The following is an 18,493-nucleotide window of genomic DNA, read 5'->3' as shown; positions in this document are numbered from 1 at the left end:
ATATTCTATAATCATTGAAGGCTTGAGCGACATCTGTCACCCAAATCTGGTTGCCGTCATTTCTCTTCGTTAGCGCCACACATCTAGAAATGAACCATTCCGTGGTCCCCTCAAAGGCATTCATTTAGTAAAAAGGGGTGTAAGAGAAACAAACCTTTGAAATGAAATGCCTCACCTCACCATCGCTTGTTCTTCTCTAATCTTTCCATTTCCCATAAGGAATACTCTTTCAAGGCTGATCCAGGACTTACATGTTACCAGTTATGCTGTCAACTGATAACGAAGTCCTTACCAAATACACCTCCAAATATCAAGTTCCTTTTCAGTAAAAGATAACAGCATCACCAAATAACAATGTCCCTCCTTCACTCGGTTCCCTTCCCTGCACCACTGTGATCCACGAACCTAGCTTTTCTTTCTTTTTTTCCTTTTTTTTTTTGAGACGGAGTCTTGCTCTTTTGCCCAGGCTGGAGTGCAGTGGCATGATCTCAGCTCACTGCAACCTCAGCCTCCCAGGTTCAACCTATTCTCCTGCCTCAGCCTCTTGAGTTGCTGGGATTACAGACGCACGTCACCACACCCGGTTAATTTTTGTATTTTTAGTAGAGACAGGGTTTCACCATATTGGTCAGGCTGGTCTCAAACTCCTGACCTTGTGATCTGCCTGCCTCGGACTCCCAAAGTGCTGGGATTACAGGTGTGAGCCACCGCGCCTGGCCGAACCTAGCTTTTATTCCTCAAACAAAACAAGTGACTCAGAACCCGAGCCTCTCTTCTCGTCAAACTTGGTATCTAATAAAAAATATTATGAAGACCACAATATGTCAGAAAAGCAGAGAGACATCAACCCTAAAGATCCCTGAGGCTCTGCAAATCTTGTTGAGGGGATGGAAAATATGCACAAAAAATAACAGTAGAAGTGTTTCTAAAATAACACAGTGATTTTAGAAGTTACTTGTGGTTTGACAGAGACTACTACATAGGTGCTGAGGAAGTTCAAATAACATCACCCTGACCTTATTTTCCAAAGTATGTTCTCACACAAATGAAATAATAGATGTAGATGTGCTAAGTGCCCTGACTACTATAGAGTAGGCATGCAATAAATGCTTAGTGAAAGAAAAGCTTGAAAAATAAATTAATGGAGTTGAGGAAATTAAAGAGGGCTGCAGTATGTAAGATGAACAAGACCTGACAAAGATCTGAAGCAACTACTTACAGGCAAATTTATCTAACAAACGATTCCAGATATGGAAACACTAGTTCTCAAAGCAGTGGATGCACCAAAACCTGACAAGACCATCTTTTTTTTCCTGATTAGTTTATGGGAAAAAAAATAATCAAACCAGAAGGACATTTTCGAGGTGTTTGCCACTATAAACTTAAGTATGAAGCTGCACTAGGGGAAGGGATTTAAGGGATTTGGAGAATAGAACAACAACAACAACAACAAAACTGTGTTTTTTTCCTCTTTCTCGATTAGTTTGAAAAATGTCTTTCCTCTTAAATAAACAGACATCAGCTAATGAGGGGAGGGACTAAAAAATGGAAAATGGTAAACTTTGGTCTTCATTATTCTGGCAATGCTGACTAGGCTTGTTCAAAATTTTATGTTTTAAAATCTCTGGACGGCACAGTGTATTTGAATTAGCTTGGTGTACAGTAGTTTGTCTTCTCCTAAAGACAATTATGTAAAATTTATTTAGATTATTTGTAGTTTTAGTACTTATGGAAGTGTCTGCATTTTCAATTAAGAGCTAAACGTACAAATTAAAAGTACTGCACAGTGAAGCTTCAATCGAGCCCTCACTGGTTGGGGCACATAAACACTAATATCAAATGATGGTTTTGTCATGTGATCCACCCCCCCCAGCACATACAAATATAGAACACGACCATAAAAAGCAACGAACCATGCCCTCTGCTAAGTAATTTATGACAGCAGATCCAGACTGGAATGCCAGCTGGAATTACCTTCTCCTTGCCTTCAATTTTCGCATATACAGCTTTGTACAGATGATAGAAGCTATGTCCGGCAAAGAGGATCTAAGTGAAGGCTGCTGAAACAATGAACAAGTAGCAAATCTAAATAAAAGGTCAAAATACGTTTGGCTTTTAAAAAGATTTTGTTGAATGACACAGTGACCTCTTTCTCAATTACTTTTTGATTCAGGTCATGAGAGAAAAAAACTTGCAACACTTACAACTTTTTATATCCGATCAATGGTGGTTAAGCAAGCAAATATTTAACCTCACAGTGGAAAATGATATATCATTGATATTTTACTAAAAACACAAAGTGATCTCAATATTTAACTAAAATGGAGAATAAAACATTCCCTAGTCAAATATTAGTACATACACAGTTTTATCGTTTATGTAGCATTTGCCACCAAGGCAGTCTGGAATTCTAACGAACTTAGTATGGAACAGTTGATCAAACAAAGGATATTATCCTTCTTTATTAACCTTTACCCCCCGGATAATCTCCCGAATCCCCAGGGTGCGATAACCACCTCACTTCCTTTGGGCAGCCATTCATTATCTAATTCATGTCTTATACAAAGAGAGATGAGCTAATGTGCCTTATCAGATTAAAAAAAAAAAAAAGGTCACCATGAGTGATGTTCCAACAGGACAGGATCTTAGCAAATCCCTTCTGCCTCCACAGTCCTGGGTTTCTAAATACCTATAAAGCTACCAACTCATAGTCACAGCTCACAGGCTCACCCACAGCTTTATGTTGCTAAAGCAAACAGTCTGGGCAGAAGAATGACAGAATTACTCTCTTTTCTGATTACCTCCCTCTCTGCATCCTGATAAACTAATGATTAGCTTTCCTGTTGGGATTCAGCCCTGACTGGGTAGCTTCAGGCTGTCAACTCAAGCAGACCCTGATGATATCACACAAATCCCTGCCTCACCTTCCTTCCCTGGTGTTTTATTGTGTGTTAACCAGCATCTACATCCAGCACGGGCAGCAGCCCTCACCCGCTAGCCACCATGTAATGACCAAGGTAATTCTCCTGCCATTGGAAGGCCCATAGGAAAAGGAAAAAGGCTTCTTTTTGCCTCACTTCTCCACCTTCTGCTACTCAGAAAGTTGCTGTTTACATAAAAGCAATCTTGTAAGTATCAGAATGCAAGTGGTTTTTACCTATACTACATAAATTATATCTAAGCAGATATTTTAGTGGAACTTAAACTAATATGCTTCTCCAGAAATTAAAAGCATATATTGCCTTTGGGTGCTTTTGAGTTGGTGGTGAAGAAAACTAACCCATTCAGCACTATCAACTGTAGCAGAAACTTACGCATATTTATGAAGTGAGACTATCGAGGTAATTTGGAAAAGGCCATAAAGTGACTCGCTGGTTTAGATTCGAAGGTGCTACTCCTTCCTGAAACTGTCAATCCAGACCACCGGGAAATACCATGGCTAAACGGAAACGTAACTGAGCGTGATACAAAGAGTGAAACTTTTTTACCTTTTACTTCTCTTGTAGTTTTTTTCTGTTTCCAAGATCAACGAAACAGATATTTAAAAATCCATTAAAAATCCTTGCTGTGCACATATAATTAACAGTAGATACTCAACAGAATATCTTCTTGATGCCTTTGTATTAAGAAAAACCCAACTTCACAGCAATATTTCAAAAAAGACATTTCATTTTACATTAGGGCCAGAATTACTTTATTGCATTATGTTATCTGTCATATGGCCCTTGACAACAGAACTTAGCAGCACTAATCATGGCCAAATCTTTCAGGAAGATTCAGCAATTCTGATTGAGCAATGCTATGACATTTTCTGGGCATGGACTGAGAAACACTTGGGAGTTTGGCTCTGTGCTCCTTCGTTTGCTTTTCCTTTGCAATTTCTAGACCTGCCACTAGCACCAAGTAATTTACCCAAGGTATGCTCTGAGATCAGTCACATGACTACTTTGTTTGGCACTTTAAAATACTGTACAGTAACTTGACACCTTATAGTTTAGTAAAACATTTTATAGGTAAAAAGGATAAACTCACTGTAATTAAAAGAAATTTTGAAATATTATATACATACATAGATACATATATTTATACTCAAGTGCAATAAAAATTCAGCTGTTAGATTTCAAAGTCTTTCTTGTCTTTCCCTGGATGGCTAGAGAAATGGGGTATTAGTCTGGAAAATCCCTATGAGTTTTTGGAAAGATAATACATTTCCACAGAGAGAAAGCTCATTTTAGCCAAACCAAGTGACTCGCTCTGGTGGACTGGCCAAATGCTCACCAAATCTGTTACTTCTTCCTTCCAGGCATAGAGGTGGGTTAAATTCCCCAGTCTCCTTTGCAGCTAGGAATGACCAGAAGGCTGAATGAAGGTGAGGTGCCGTAGGCCATTTCCAAGCCCGGCCCATAAAACATTCCTGCATTCTTTTCCAATTCAATGGCTGAGGACTTAAAAGGAGTTGGGTGCCCCAAGATGGAAGAAGCCTGGTCCTTGAACGACCATGTGGAAGACTGGCAACCAAAAACACAGGAGCAGATCTTATGTGAGCAAGAAAAAAAAAATCTCCTCTCTTAAGCCTTTGAGATTTGGGGACTTTTTGCTAAAGCAGTCAGACAACACTGACTAATAATAAACTTTTCTAGTCAGTCACATGACCCTCGTGGCCTTTTCTCATTTAATCCTCCCAATAATCCTTTGAGGTAGGAATGATATGTTATCCCTGTTTTAACGACAAGAAAACATGGGCTGAGAAAGTTTAACTGCCTTCCCCCAGGTGGGTAACTTGACAAGTTGTTTTGGTTAGAGTGGGTCAGTGGATTACCAAGTTAATTCTCCAGTTGACACCGAGAAAAAGATAGAAGATTCACAAACTTAGAAGACACAGATGAATTTGTTTTTCTTGCATTTGGATTAGCAGAGCTAATGAGGACAAAATGTGAAATTCAAATCCAAGTAGGCCCAAGTCCAAAGTTTCTACTCTTGACCACCCTCACAAATTAATATGTTTTATTAAAATCCCGAACATATTTATGCCCACTAATAATCTGGATCTCTCATGCATCTAAATAATTAGCTTAAGTCCTAAGATCACTGCCGCTAGGCTTTTTTGCTTAATGTGAACAAATTATTAACAAATTCGATGACTGCTCCATGCCTTAGAAAATCCTTATTGAGAAAGTGCTGGGCACGTGTATTCACTCAAGAGAGGGAGGAATGGCCAAGAGGGGTCGCTACCCCTCCTTCTCCTTCTAGTTTTTCAGATTCTATAAACAATGAAAGGAAAGAGAATCAGTTTTAGATGCCTGCTTTATGCACAGGAAGGCACTATTTCCTTTTAAAGTACAAGTTCTAATAAAGACAAGAAAAGGAGAGGGAGGATAGTAGCAACGCTCTCTCTCTCCCTTATGGAGGAATACAGAACTCAGACTTCCTAGATAGAATAAAACCAACCGGGCAGTCAGTGACCATAAATCATCTTCCCTGAAGTTGAAAAACTTAAGATTAATTTTTTCTCTATGTGCAGGTGCATACTGATTCCATGCAAATACACACACACACACACACACACACAGAGATCACTTCACTGTCAGGTCTTAGCAGCACAAGAAATGCTGGAGAAAACAGGGAAAGTGTGAAGGCAGCAGAAAGCCTGCTGCACGTATGGCCCATGAGCTGCAGTTCTCCACCCTCCGGGTGCTTCCCTTCTTGCTCCTGCAAACTACTCAGGGCTAGACTGGTGGGACGTCAGTGGGAGACCTCCCAGGAATTCCCTGAATGATAGTCTAAGCCAGGGTGGGGGCTTCTTGTCCATTTTCCATGTGAGAATCCTTCCATCAACTGGAAGAGGATGGGCTTGACAAATTCTAGACTATAAGAACTATAAGTACGGGGCCAGGCACGGTGGTCACGCCTGTAATCCCAGAACTCTGGGAGGCCAAGGCAGGCGGATCATGAGGTCAGGAGATCGAGACCATCCTGGCTAACACGGTGAAACCCTGTCTCTACTAAAAATACAAAAAATTAGCCAGGCGTGGTGGTGGGCGCCTGTAGTCCCAGCCAAGAGGCAGGAGAATGGCGTGATCCCAGGAGGCAGAGCTTGCAGTCAGCCAAGATCGCACCACTGCACTCCAGCCTGGGTGACAGAATGAGACTGTCTCAAAAAAAAAAACAAAAAAAACAAAAAACAAAAAACCTGTAAGTACTATAAGAACTGGGCCATTCTTTTGCCCAAAGATTATTTATGTAAAATACAACAAGGGGAGACAGGAAAAGCTGAGATGTTTTGCAAATGTTTCATAATGTGCTTTATGTCATGAGCATGTAATAAATAAATGAGAAAGATGATTCTGAACTGCAAGATGTGACCACTAGTGCATCTTAAGATCAGTTCAGTGGGTCATGACCACAGCACAGAATAGACTAGAAGAAAAATGTCAGAATGCAGTGTACATGGTAAGAATATGTTTTGTGAAACTGGGTGGGGGAGTAAAATATCCTTTTTTCTGTGGGTCAAGGCTGAAATGTTGGAATGTCCTAGTATTAGAGAATGCAAGGGACCTGTTTCCTCATTGCCAAAGTGAGAAAGGAAATTTGAAATTGGGGGTCACCACTGTCAATCAGGGCTGTCAATGAATCCCTTATCTTGCTTCTGCCAGGATAGATGGAAGAGTGAAGGTGGAGGAACTGAAGGGCACATTCTGGTCTGTGGCCTGAGGTCTTATAAAAAAAAAAAAATTCAACATGGATAGAACTGGAGATTTTTATGTTACATGAAATAAGCCAGGCACAGAAAGACAAATATTGCATGTTCACACTTACTTACGGGATCTAAAAATTAAAAGAAGTGAAATCATTGACATACAGAGTAGAGGGATGGTTACCAAAGGCTGGGAAGGGTAGTGGGGGAGCTGAGGTGGGGAGGTGGGGATGGTTAATGGGTATGAAAATAGTAGTTAGAAAGAATGAATAAGGCCTACTATTTGATAGCATTACAGGGTGACTGTAGTCAATAATAATTGCACATTTTAAAATAATGAAGAATAGGCCAGGCACTGTGGCTCATGCCTGTAATTCCAGCACTTTGGGAGGCCAAGGCGGGTGGATCATGAGTTCAGGAGTTCAAGACCAGCCTGACCAACATGGTGAAACCCTGTCTCTTCTAAAAAATACAAAAATTAGCTGGGTGTGGTAGCACGTGCCTATAATCCCAGCTACTCAGGAGGCTGAAGCAGGAGAATCGCTTGAACCCAGGAGGCTGAAGTTGCCGTGAGCCAAGACAGCGCCACTGCACTCCAGCCTGGGTGACAGAGCAATATTCCGTCTCAAAAAAAAAAAAAAAAAAAAAAAGAAAAGAAAAGTTAAGAGTATAATCGTGTTGTTTGCAACACAAAGGATAAATGTTTGAGGGGATGGATACCCCATTCCCCATGATGTGGTTATTATGTACAGCATGTCTGTATCAAATCATTTCATGAACCCCATAAATACATATGCCTACTATGTACCCACAAAAAGTTTAAGAAAATTCATTACCTTAGAGTTCAGCAACAAGGGAATTGAGAGAATCCCTATTAGTTTTCTATTGCTGTATTACAAATTACCACAACTTAGTGGCTTAAAACAATATCCATTTATCATCTCACAGTTTCTGTAGGTCAGAATTCTGGGCCAAGGCAGAGCTAGGTTCTCTGCTCAGGGTCTCACAAGGCTGACATGAGCCACAACCGAACACTAATGTTGGTTTAATTTTGCCTTATGCTGTGGCAGCAAGAGTGGTCACTTGCATTCATTAGCAGGATCCAAGGGACTCCCTGGAAGGTCCTCCAGCCCTAAAAGATCTTCCCTCCCCAATGCCCAAAACTCCTATTGAAGATTCATTCTATAATCTTTTCTCTCAGAGCCCTGTTACAACGCTAAGTAAATAATTATATGAGTCATTATTTAGTAACTCATCCACTAGATATTGAACTGACTTGCAACAGATAGCTATATAGTCTGCACAAGAAATAAACCTCTGTGGTTATCCATCACTAAGATTTTAGAGATGTTTGTTACTACAGCATAACACGGTGTACTTTGCTATAGAAATGGTAGGAGAAGAGAATATGAAGAGAATATGAATTTGAGATTTGACCACCAAGGGATTCTGTGCTTGCTGGGATTTTGGATGGTAATGACTGAAGTCTTGCTGCTCAATGTGTAGTGAGAAATCAGCAGCACCAGCATCGCTGGGGAGCCTGTTAGAACTACAGACTCTTGCGCCCCACTTGAGACCAACTGAATCAGACTCTGCACTTTAACAAGATCTCCAGATGATTCAAATCAATACTGAAGTTTGAGAAGCAGTGGTCTAGAGACAGTTGGAAATGAAATTCGGAAGCACCTGAAATAAATCTGAGCTCAAATTTTAACAGTGAGAGCCATCCATACAGCACAGGATCCAAAGTGCGGTCTCTGGACCAGGAGTATCACATCATCTGGGGACTTTTTAGAACAGCAGAGTCTTGGGACTCAACCAAGACCTACTGAATTAGAAGCTCTGTAAGTGGGGCCCAGCAATCTGAGTTTTGACAACCCTGCAGGGAACTGTCATGCACGCTAAGGGTGGAGAATCGCAGCTGTGTGTCAATGAGAGCTGAAATTACAGCAGTTAATTCTCTTCCTCCTGAAAGGAGGAGGACAGTAAGACACAAATGGTTACAATAATTGTTCCTATGAGAAAATATGATCTGCATTATGATACTCATCTTTAAGATGCATCTTCTAGAATGCATACTGGGTGGATCAAGGTCTGGCCATAGACTGTTTTCACCACTGTGGCGATTGTGTGACAGACGCAGTTGATAGCAATGACTTGAGCACACCCTGAGAGTGATCTTGTATGGCAGATCCACCTGAATGTGTGTTCAGAGTTTGCAACTAAAGAATCTGGGAGTGGCCAACCTGGAGATCCATTGCTCTTCTACGAGGAACATTTGAGTCCCTGGTGCTTCCTGGGGAATGCCGTGGAACACCGGCCATGTGGGGGGATGGAGGCCTTTTGTTTTAGGTTAAATGAAGGTTATCAGGTGGAGGTTGTTAGATGGAGGATGTTACATGAAAATGCTACGTAAATTACATGCCTTTCGCAAGTGGTTGTAGTTCTCCTGTCCAGCCCTCTGCTACTGGACTCTCTCCCCTGTATGCAAGTCCCCAGTAAAACCCGAGGTCTCGTTTGCTGGTTGTGGGACTTCTCTTCAGCCTCATGAGCCTGTACCACCCCCACTGGAGTGGACAGGGGTTCCGAACAACATGTGGGAATCTCTCAGGTCTGCTTTTCTCTCAGGTGGAAGTCGTAGGATGGTGTTCTGAATAAAGAGGAAAGGGAAGTAGAGGGAAGGGCCAGGAAGGGAGGTAGGCATCATAAGCCTGCTCGGCATTTTGCTGGTCCTGGTCCAGGCCTTACTGCACATGGAGCACTGTGGTAAGTGCTGCCAGGCATTTCCAGTGCGTGCCTTCCTGGGAACCAGTTTCCCTCCCCTTTATCAAGAATTCAATAGAGCCAGGCACAGTGGTTCACGCCTGTAATAACAACTCAGGAGGCTGAGGTGGGAGGATCATTTGAGCCCATGAGTTCGAGGCTGCAATGAGCTAGGATTGCACCACTGCACTCCAGCCTGGGTGACAGAGCAAGAGCAAGAATCCATCTTTAAAAAAAGAAAAGATAAAAAAAGAGAGAGGATGCAGTAGAGTAAGTAAGAAAGGGAAACTGTAGATATGACCAAGAATCTGCACAGCCACATGCTAAGCCACACAGTGTCCCTGACCCTGGCTCATGCTGGAATGCCACAGACCCAATGCCTTCATTCATTGTTCATTCACTCACATTTTCATCCATGTCTAGTGAGTGGCTTTTTTGTCTAAGGCCTGCAAAGCCATTGGAGAGGCCTCTTGTTCTGAGGCTTAGGGAAGGGATGGAGTGGTAACCCAGTGAGGAAAGTCACAGTTCTTCTTCTACCTGAGAATCTCAATTGGACCAACTCTCCTCCCACTTCACAGAAAAGGCAGGCTAAGGCCGAATCTACAACACATCACTTTGTGATTTCCCAGTTTCACTTTGCTCTTCTGCAAAGCAGAGATTGAGAAGACCACGGAGGACAATGCATCCATGATGGAACACGGAATATTTTCACCCCTACAGAGCCTCCTACCTAGGCTGTGAGCTCACTCCTTTCATGTGGAGGGAGGTGACATATCCATCTCAGGTGGGGGCTGACAGCTCTGGTTGGAAGTCCGAATAACCCATGAAGCCCATAGAAATCTCAAAGCCCAGGCCACTCCTCAGACCAATGAAGTCAGAGACTCTTGGGTTGGGACCTGGGTACTGGTATTTTTTAAAAAAATTTTGCAGGTGATTCTACTGCACAAACATGGCTGGAAACGACCATTCCAGGGAGGGTCTCGGGTCTCAGGTCTCGCCCCTTTATGGAGCTGAGTGTCATCCCCTGAAGGTGAAAGTTCTGGATTCCCAGGATTCTTAGCTCAAATTTTTCAATTTCAGGAGTTTGTTTTATAATTCAAAGTGAGCTATTACATTTAAGCTATTGTATCATAACGTATACTCAATTTATTTTTTACTTATATAAATGTTACTAAATTTCAAATGCAGAATATTTAGCCAAAAGAACAATTTTTATTTTTTTCTAATATAGCAAAGTATGCCAGTAGTAGGACTACTTTTTAATGAATAATTTCATTTGTGACACAATTAGCATAGTCAAAAGTTGTCATTATGAACCCTTGGTAGAGGGAATGCAGTTATTTGCATGATACAATGTCAGTAGTTTGGGCAGGTGGTGACTACGCTTTGGTTTAGAGAGTGGGAAATTTGGCCGGGCGCGGTGGCTCAAGCCTGTAATCCCAGCATTTTGGGAGGCCAAGACGGGCGGATCACAAGGTCAGAAGATCGAGACCATCCTGGCTAACACGGTGAAACCCCGTCTCTACTAAAAAATACAAAAAACTAGCCAGGCGAGGTGGCGGGTGCCTGTAGTCCCAGCTACTCGGGAGGCTGAGGCAGGAGAATGGTGTAAACCCAGGAGGCGGAGCTTGCAGTGAGCTGAGATCCGGCCACTGCACTCCAGCCTGGGCGACAGAGCAAGACTCAGTCTCCAAAAAAAAAAAAAAAAAAGAGAGTGGGAAATTTACAGGGCCTAGGGAATGAGACGGACCTCCGCCAACCATTACTTTGCTCTTAACATCTGTTCCCACAATTTTATTCCTTCTGTATTAAAATTTACCATGGGCCTTACTTGGTAATTTTACAATAGATTAAAAATTGTTAAAATTACTACATTGGTAATATCATTGCAGTTAGCATCAGATCCTCTAACACCTCTAAATATCTTTAACCTAAGAAAAGTTCATTCATATTTATGATGGAAGAGAAAGGCGAAGTGGACTATGCCTAAGTTCTTAAAGATTCATGAAAATTCTTGCCAATTTTGGTGTTTTGAGAATGAGGATCAGCAGCATAGGCCTCACCCAGGAGCTTATTAAAAAGCAGAATCTTGGGACACAATCCAGGCCTGATGAACCAGAAACTGCAACGAAGCTCCGTAGACGACCCATAAACACAAAACACTTAACCACCAGTTTAGCCCATCTATGCTACTTAGGAAATAGGAGCTAATAAAATCCATACATGGAGGTTAGAGATGATCATAGATGTGAACAGTTTTTGACAACAAAGCAGCTCAAAATCTGGGCTAAAAATTAGTTATAAACACTTCCGTGATTATAAAAGGTTGTGAGACTAGTATAAAGATGATACAAGTCAACTCACCTTTTAAACTGGTAATGTTCATTTGTTACAGTAAGAATTTGACCATAATGACATATTAGTAGTAAGAGAACACATTGCTTTCTTTCTTCTTTTTTTCGCAAATGGCATACTTAAAAAAAAAACAAAAAACTTGTCTGCTATTAATGAGATTATGAGACAGAAGAATTGTTCTAGACCAGGATCCAGATTACAGACAGAACCTACATGTGCTCTAAGTCTCATTTTGAGGAGGTCAACTATAATAAATGCTTCTGTTGCCTCCTTGTTTTCCATCTTACACTGCCCATACCTTGGGACACCTTCCCTCTCAGGACACTGTCTTACCTCGTGGGGTTGCTGGTACTGAGAGGCCATCAGAAGGAAAGACCGCTGGGCCTGGAAAGCGCTGTGCACCATTTCTGCCTGGGAACAAAGAGGAAGATGGCAGTTTCCATGTTTGATTCCTAAAAATTGTTACCATATAATCAGGCAATTCCACCCGTAGGTATATACCCAAGAAAAATGAAAATATATCTTCACACAAAAACTTGTAAATGAATGTTCATAACAGCATCATATAATAACCAAAACATGGGAACAACCCGAATATCCATCAACTCGTGAACCAATAAACAATATGCGATTGATCCATACAAGAGAATATTATTCAGCATGAAAAACAGACGAGGTACTGACACCTGCTACGACACAGGTGACCCTTGAAAACATTATGCTGAGTGAATGAAGCCAGTTGCAAAAGAGTACATTTGTATGATCTCATTTATATAAAATGTCCAGGAGAAGCAAATCAATAGAGACAGAAACCACTACAGATGAGTGGGTGCTGGGGCTGCTGGGAGGGAGGAATGGGGAGTGAACTGCTAATGGGTATGGGGTTTCCTTTGGGGGTGGTGAAAATGTTCGGGAAATAGACAGTGATGATGGTTTCAAAACTTGGTGAATATACTGAATCATACACTTTAAGAAGGTGAATATTATGACATGTGAATTATACTTCAATAAAGTTGTTAAAAAATGTTGGAGCCCCAAAGTGCACTTGTTTTCAAAGGCTGTCTCTCTCTTATCCTCTTTCACATATGCCCAAATTCTATTCTACACCTTCGGGAGGAAAGAGAATTGTCCTTTAAACCATCCCCATTTAGATATGCTCAATGAAAGCCAGTGGCTTCTAATCATTAAGATGAGCCCAGGAGAGATTTTAGTGCCATCTGGGCCCTGGTAGAGGGGGCCCCACCTGGACTCAACACCCCATAAGGAGACGTGCAAGCAGGAATGCCCTCAAACACATATTCTCTTACCTTCACCCTTGATTCATTCAACTAATTTGTTAATTTTGTTTTTTTTGGGTTCTTTTTTCTTTGTTATGTTAATTTTTAAAATTAAATTACAGAAGTGTACCAAGAAAAAATATCCAGATCACCCATAATTAACCATTTTGAACTCAAACAAATTTACAAGAAAAAAACAAACAACCCCATCAAAAAGTGGGCAAAGGACATGAACAGACATTTCTCAAAAGAAGACATTCATACAGCCAACAGACACATGAAAAAATGCTCATCATCACTGGCCATCAGAGAAATGCAAATCAAAACCACAATGAGATACCATCTCACACCAGTTAGAATGGCAATCATTAAAAAGTCAGGAAACAACAGGTGCTGGAGAGGATGTGGAGAAATAGGAACACTTTTACACTGTTGGTGGGATTGTAAACTAGTTCAACCATTATGGAAAACAGTATGGCGATTCCTCAAGGATCTAGAACTAGATGTACCATATGACCCAGCTATCCCATTACTGGGTATATACCCAAAGGATTATAAATTATGCTGCTATAAAGACACATGCACACGTATGTTTTTTCACAATAGCAAAGACTTGGAATCAACCCAAATGTCCATCAGTGACAGATTGGATTAAGAAAATGTGGCACATATACACCATGGAATACTATGCAGCCATAAAAAAGGATGAGTTTGAGTCCTTTGTAGGGACTTGGATGCAGCTGGAATCCATCATTCTCAGCAAACTATCACAAGAACAGAAAACCAAACACCGCATGTTCTCACTCATAGGTGGGAACTGAACAATGAGATCACTCGGACTCAGGAAGGGGAACATCACACACCGGGGCCTATCATGGGGAGGGGGGAGGGGGGAGGGATTGCATTGGGAGTTATACCTGATGTAAATGACGAGTTGATGGGTGCAGCACAGCAACATGGCACAAGTATACATATGTAACAAACCTGCACGTTGTGCACATGTACCCTACAACTTAAAGTATAATAATAATAAATAAATTAAAAAAAAAAAAAATTAACCATTTTGGCATTTTTTTCTAGTTTTTAAGAAAATTCATGCAGTTATTCTTTTAAGATAAAGGATACTGACTTGGAATAATTTTTTTTTTTTTTTTTTTTTTTAATACGGAAAGTTTCAAAGATTAGACAAGGCATGGTGGCTTATGCCTGTAATCTCGGCACTTTGGGAGGCTGAGGTGGGTGGGTCACCTGAGGTCAGGAGTTCGAGACCAGATTGGTCAACATGTTGAAATCCCCGTCTCTACTAAAAATACAAAAATTACCCATGCATAGTGGTGCACGCCTGTAGTCCCAGCTATCTGGGAGGCTGAGGCAGAAGAATCATGTGAACTTGGGTGGCGGAGGCTGCAGTGAGCTGAGACTGTGCCATTGCACTTCAGACTGGGTGACAGAGGGAGACTACGTCTCAAAAAAAAAAAAAATGTTTCAAAGATTACAGGGTTTTTGTTGTTGTTGTTTGTTTGTTTTCTTTTTTTGTCTGTTTTAGAGACAGGATCTCACTCTGTCACACAGGCTGCAGTGCAGTGGTGTAATCTTAGTTCACTGCAGCCTTCAACTCTTGGGCTCAAGCAATCCTCCTGCCTCAGCCTCCTGAGTAGTTGGGGCCACAGGTGCACACTACCACACTCGACTAATTTTTACATTTTTTAGTAGAGATGAGTTCTTGCTATGTTGTCCAGGCTGGTCTCAAACTCCTGGGCTCAAGCGATCCTCCTCTCTTGGTCTCCCAAAGTGCTGGGATTACAGGCATGAGCCACCACACCCAGCAAAGATTAAAGTTTTAAAAAAATGCCTCACAACCTAGAAATAATCATTAAATGAACATCATTGTAACCACCTTTTAAGAATATATGCAGAGAGACTTAAAAAATGGGGTCATACCTAGTGCTACACTTTTTTCTTTTTAAAAAATATTTTACTTTTAAAATTAAAAATTTTAACCACTAGTCATTGAACAAAAAAAGCATACATTTTAATTATGATTGAATAGTAGAGATGAAAATGAAAAAGAACTGTTAAACTTCAAAGAAAAGTTTCTGTACCATAATAGTTTTTATGTCCTAAATGATCATTCTAAGGTTAAAAAAAAAGATTATAAAATGTTGAGATTGGGGTAATTATGTGTTGCATTCTAAAAGACATGTTATAATTCTAGATAGTATTGATTGACTTCTTGCTGGGAAAGATGAGAACATAAGTACTTACACTTTTTCCATCTCTGATCCCTATCTTCCATAGTTTTTAGTTATTATTTTTATTTTCTCCAAACTGATAGCATTCATATTTGATCTGTAATATTAGTGTACATAGTTATTAAGTATTAGTTCTGCATTTAAGCAAACCTAATGATTCTCACCTTAACTTCTCCGTTTCTGAGTTATTTTTATTTTTTTTTAATTGGCTGGACATTCGTTATTGCGTATTTTCTTCAACAAGGTCTCAAAGTTGTTTTAGTTCTTTCAGGTTGAAGCATGTCTCCCTGTTGTCTTTATATTTTAACAACATCTTGATGGGATATAATAACCTTGAGTGATTTTCTCTCTCTATTTTCAGAGAGCGTGGCCCCAGCTGTGGCAATAGTGATGTCTGAGACTAGCTTGATTTTTTTTCTCCCTTGTAGGAAATTGACTTATTCTGATTTGGTATCTCAAGAATTACTTCTTTATCCTTGAGGTTTAATAGCTTAACTAAGATATGTTTGTGTTTTGAGCATTCCATAGTATATTTCCTGGAATAGACTTGGTCCTTTCTTCATTTCTGGGAAATTTTATTATATCTTTCAGTGTCTCTTTGTTCCTTTTGTTAGAGTCTCTATTCAGGGACCCAATTATCCTCATAGTGTAGAATATTTGAATGTCTTAATATCTTTTAGAGTCTGTCTTTAATCTCCTTGTCTGTTATCTGTATTCTCTGTGATTATAAGAATACTTTTCATATTGTTAGTAAACAAATTTTCAACAGGTCTCATATATGTTACCATTTCTAATTTATATATCATTTTTGCATTACTGTGTTTAATTCTTGATTTGTCAGACTTTAAATCTCCCTTTTCATTTCATTCTTGTTTTATCACCTTGTCTTTAGGCTATTTTAAAAATACTTTTTATACTTTGTTAAATTCTAAGAGTACAAGTTATCTTCTTATTAAGTCATTGTGAGGAACCTGTTTCTGTTCCTTAAGTCCCGTCTTCTTCAAGCCCACATCTTTCTACTTTGCATGCCAGCCTCCCTTCTGACACAGTACTTGTAGCTGCCACACTGGATCTTTCCATTTTGCACGTATTTTAATTTTTTCAGATATTTTAATTTTTCTAATAAAATGTGGGTGATTCCTTGCCATCATATTGGAGATCAGCTTCTTTGCCCTTTCAAGCAAGAATCTGGGGGCTAAATGCTTTCTGCTCTCTATTCTTCAACGCCTGCTAGAACAGGAAGAGGAAGAATCTGGCTGAGGTGATGTCATCTTTATTTGTGTCTTCAAGTGCTGCTCATTCTTCTGGGAATTTGCTAAATACCCCAAACCAGGATTCACTCCACGTACTTGGAACACACAACATTCGGATGGAGTGGTCCCTTGCGACTTTAGATCAGTTCTCCAATTCAGAACCTAGACATGAGGGCTTTACATCTATAAACAGAAGCAGTCCACAGTGTTTTTTTTCTTGCTTCGTATTCTCCTTTCCTGATATCATTACCCCTAAGGAATGTCTTTAAGGGGGGTTGGAGGCAGGGTTAGAAATCAAAAGCCACTCAGTCACCAGTTACTAAAATGTATTGCTTTAGGTTATGGGTTTTTTGTCTGCTTACTATTAGTGAGGTGTTTTTCTTTAACTCTTTTTTTTTTTTTTTTTTTTTTTTTTTTGCTCCTTTTTGGGGAGAGAAAAATTCTGTGATTCGGTTTTATTTGGTCATGAGTTTATATTCTTCTATACATAATTTCATTTTTAATCTCTTCCTTTTTAGCTCCACATCTGTTTATGGGCAGTTTCCATCTCTCTGCAATCTTGGATATGACTGACTTCTCTAATAGATAGGCAAGAACTTGCTTAATACATTTTCAAAAACAGATACCAAAACAACAAAATAACAACCGGAGGATTAGGTTAATTTCATCCCCGTGTCAATATCAGATAACTTTCTGGGCTGGAAGGGTAAATGTGTTAACTAACGGAAAATGACTAGTTTTTGTCAAACCACTTCATATTAACGTTTTGGCATCTGACAAATGTTCCAAAATATAACTGAAATGAACGAACACCTTATTCTTGCTTCTAACATTCTTGTCACTTCTCATCCAAGGATATTTTTTCCCACTGAGAAGAAAATGCTTGAAATCAAACCAAGATTTGTAGACTATTTACATTAAAATCACAAATTCAATCATCATTAACACAATAGGTATAAGTCTCCTGAATGTTTAAATTAGTATATGTTTTTCTCAAAGCCATTTTGGAGTACACCATCTTCTTTCTCTTTGTCCTGGTAGCCTGATTGCTGGGACTATATTGCTCAAGATCTCAAATTTTGGATATTCATTAGGGAAGAATAGAGGGCTTTCAAATTTCACTGTCCTGGAGGCCATTATGACATTGTGAATGGGAAGCTCTGAGCTATGCAGTATTTTTCCATGTATCAAAACATATATTTCAGTGATTCAGAAGGACTTTTGTCGGTCTCTAATGACCACGTTTCCAAATAAAAGACTACAAAATACAACTTTGCACAGCTTGGCTATAAATAAAATAAGTGCACTTTTCCCCAGCAACGATAATATAGAGGTAACGTCCTCATCTATGACAAGCTTTGCAGAGCCGACTGAATTGTAGTTGCTGTGGAAACAGTAATTTGGATGGTCTGACTTCTGCAGTTAAAATTGTAGCTCAGAGGTGGCATTAACAATATTTTTGTAGTTATCCCAAGATGAGCATGATCATTAGCCTTTTTACTTTCCCTAGTAATAACATTTAGCCTGTTGCTAATAGAGCAATTTTCTGGCAGGTCTGATAAGCAAAGATGGCCAATTTCATTAATTAGTCTCTTCCTCCAAATGGTGTTTCCATGGGAACAATAGAAGTTGAGGTTGGGGTGGAGAATGGCCCGATATTGAGATATCTGCTTCAACTCTCCCTTCCATTTTGCTTATGTAGACAAAACCTTTCTGAGAATTTGACTGTGCACCTCTTTCAGCTTCCTGGAACTCTGGGTATAATTAGCAGACCCTAATCCACACTCATTTTTAGCCTCATCAGTCCACATGTCAAAGGACTTTCATTCCAACTTCCGATCCACTTGCTTCTTCCTTCTGGAAAGTTCCATGAGTCCCTTCAACCAGACAGCATCCTAT

General features: G+C 40.1%; 1 protein-coding gene across 1 annotated transcript in view; it reads right to left on the bottom strand.

Moving 5' to 3' along the window:
• Positions 1–18,493, bottom strand: part of CAP2 (cyclase associated actin cytoskeleton regulatory protein 2) — a 169,072-nt gene that overhangs the window by 85,075 nt on the left and 65,504 nt on the right. The window contains exon 4 of the mRNA XM_050788036.1: positions 12,146–12,223. Coding sequence (XP_050643993.1) covers positions 12,146–12,223 — 78 coding nt within the window. The remainder of the gene's footprint in view (positions 1–12,145; positions 12,224–18,493) is intronic.

This window comes from Macaca thibetana, chromosome 4 (genome assembly GCF_024542745.1).
Source record: "Macaca thibetana thibetana isolate TM-01 chromosome 4, ASM2454274v1, whole genome shotgun sequence".
NCBI lineage: Eukaryota > Metazoa > Chordata > Mammalia > Primates > Cercopithecidae > Macaca > Macaca thibetana.
This window is presented reverse-complemented; position numbering and strand designations above follow the sequence as displayed.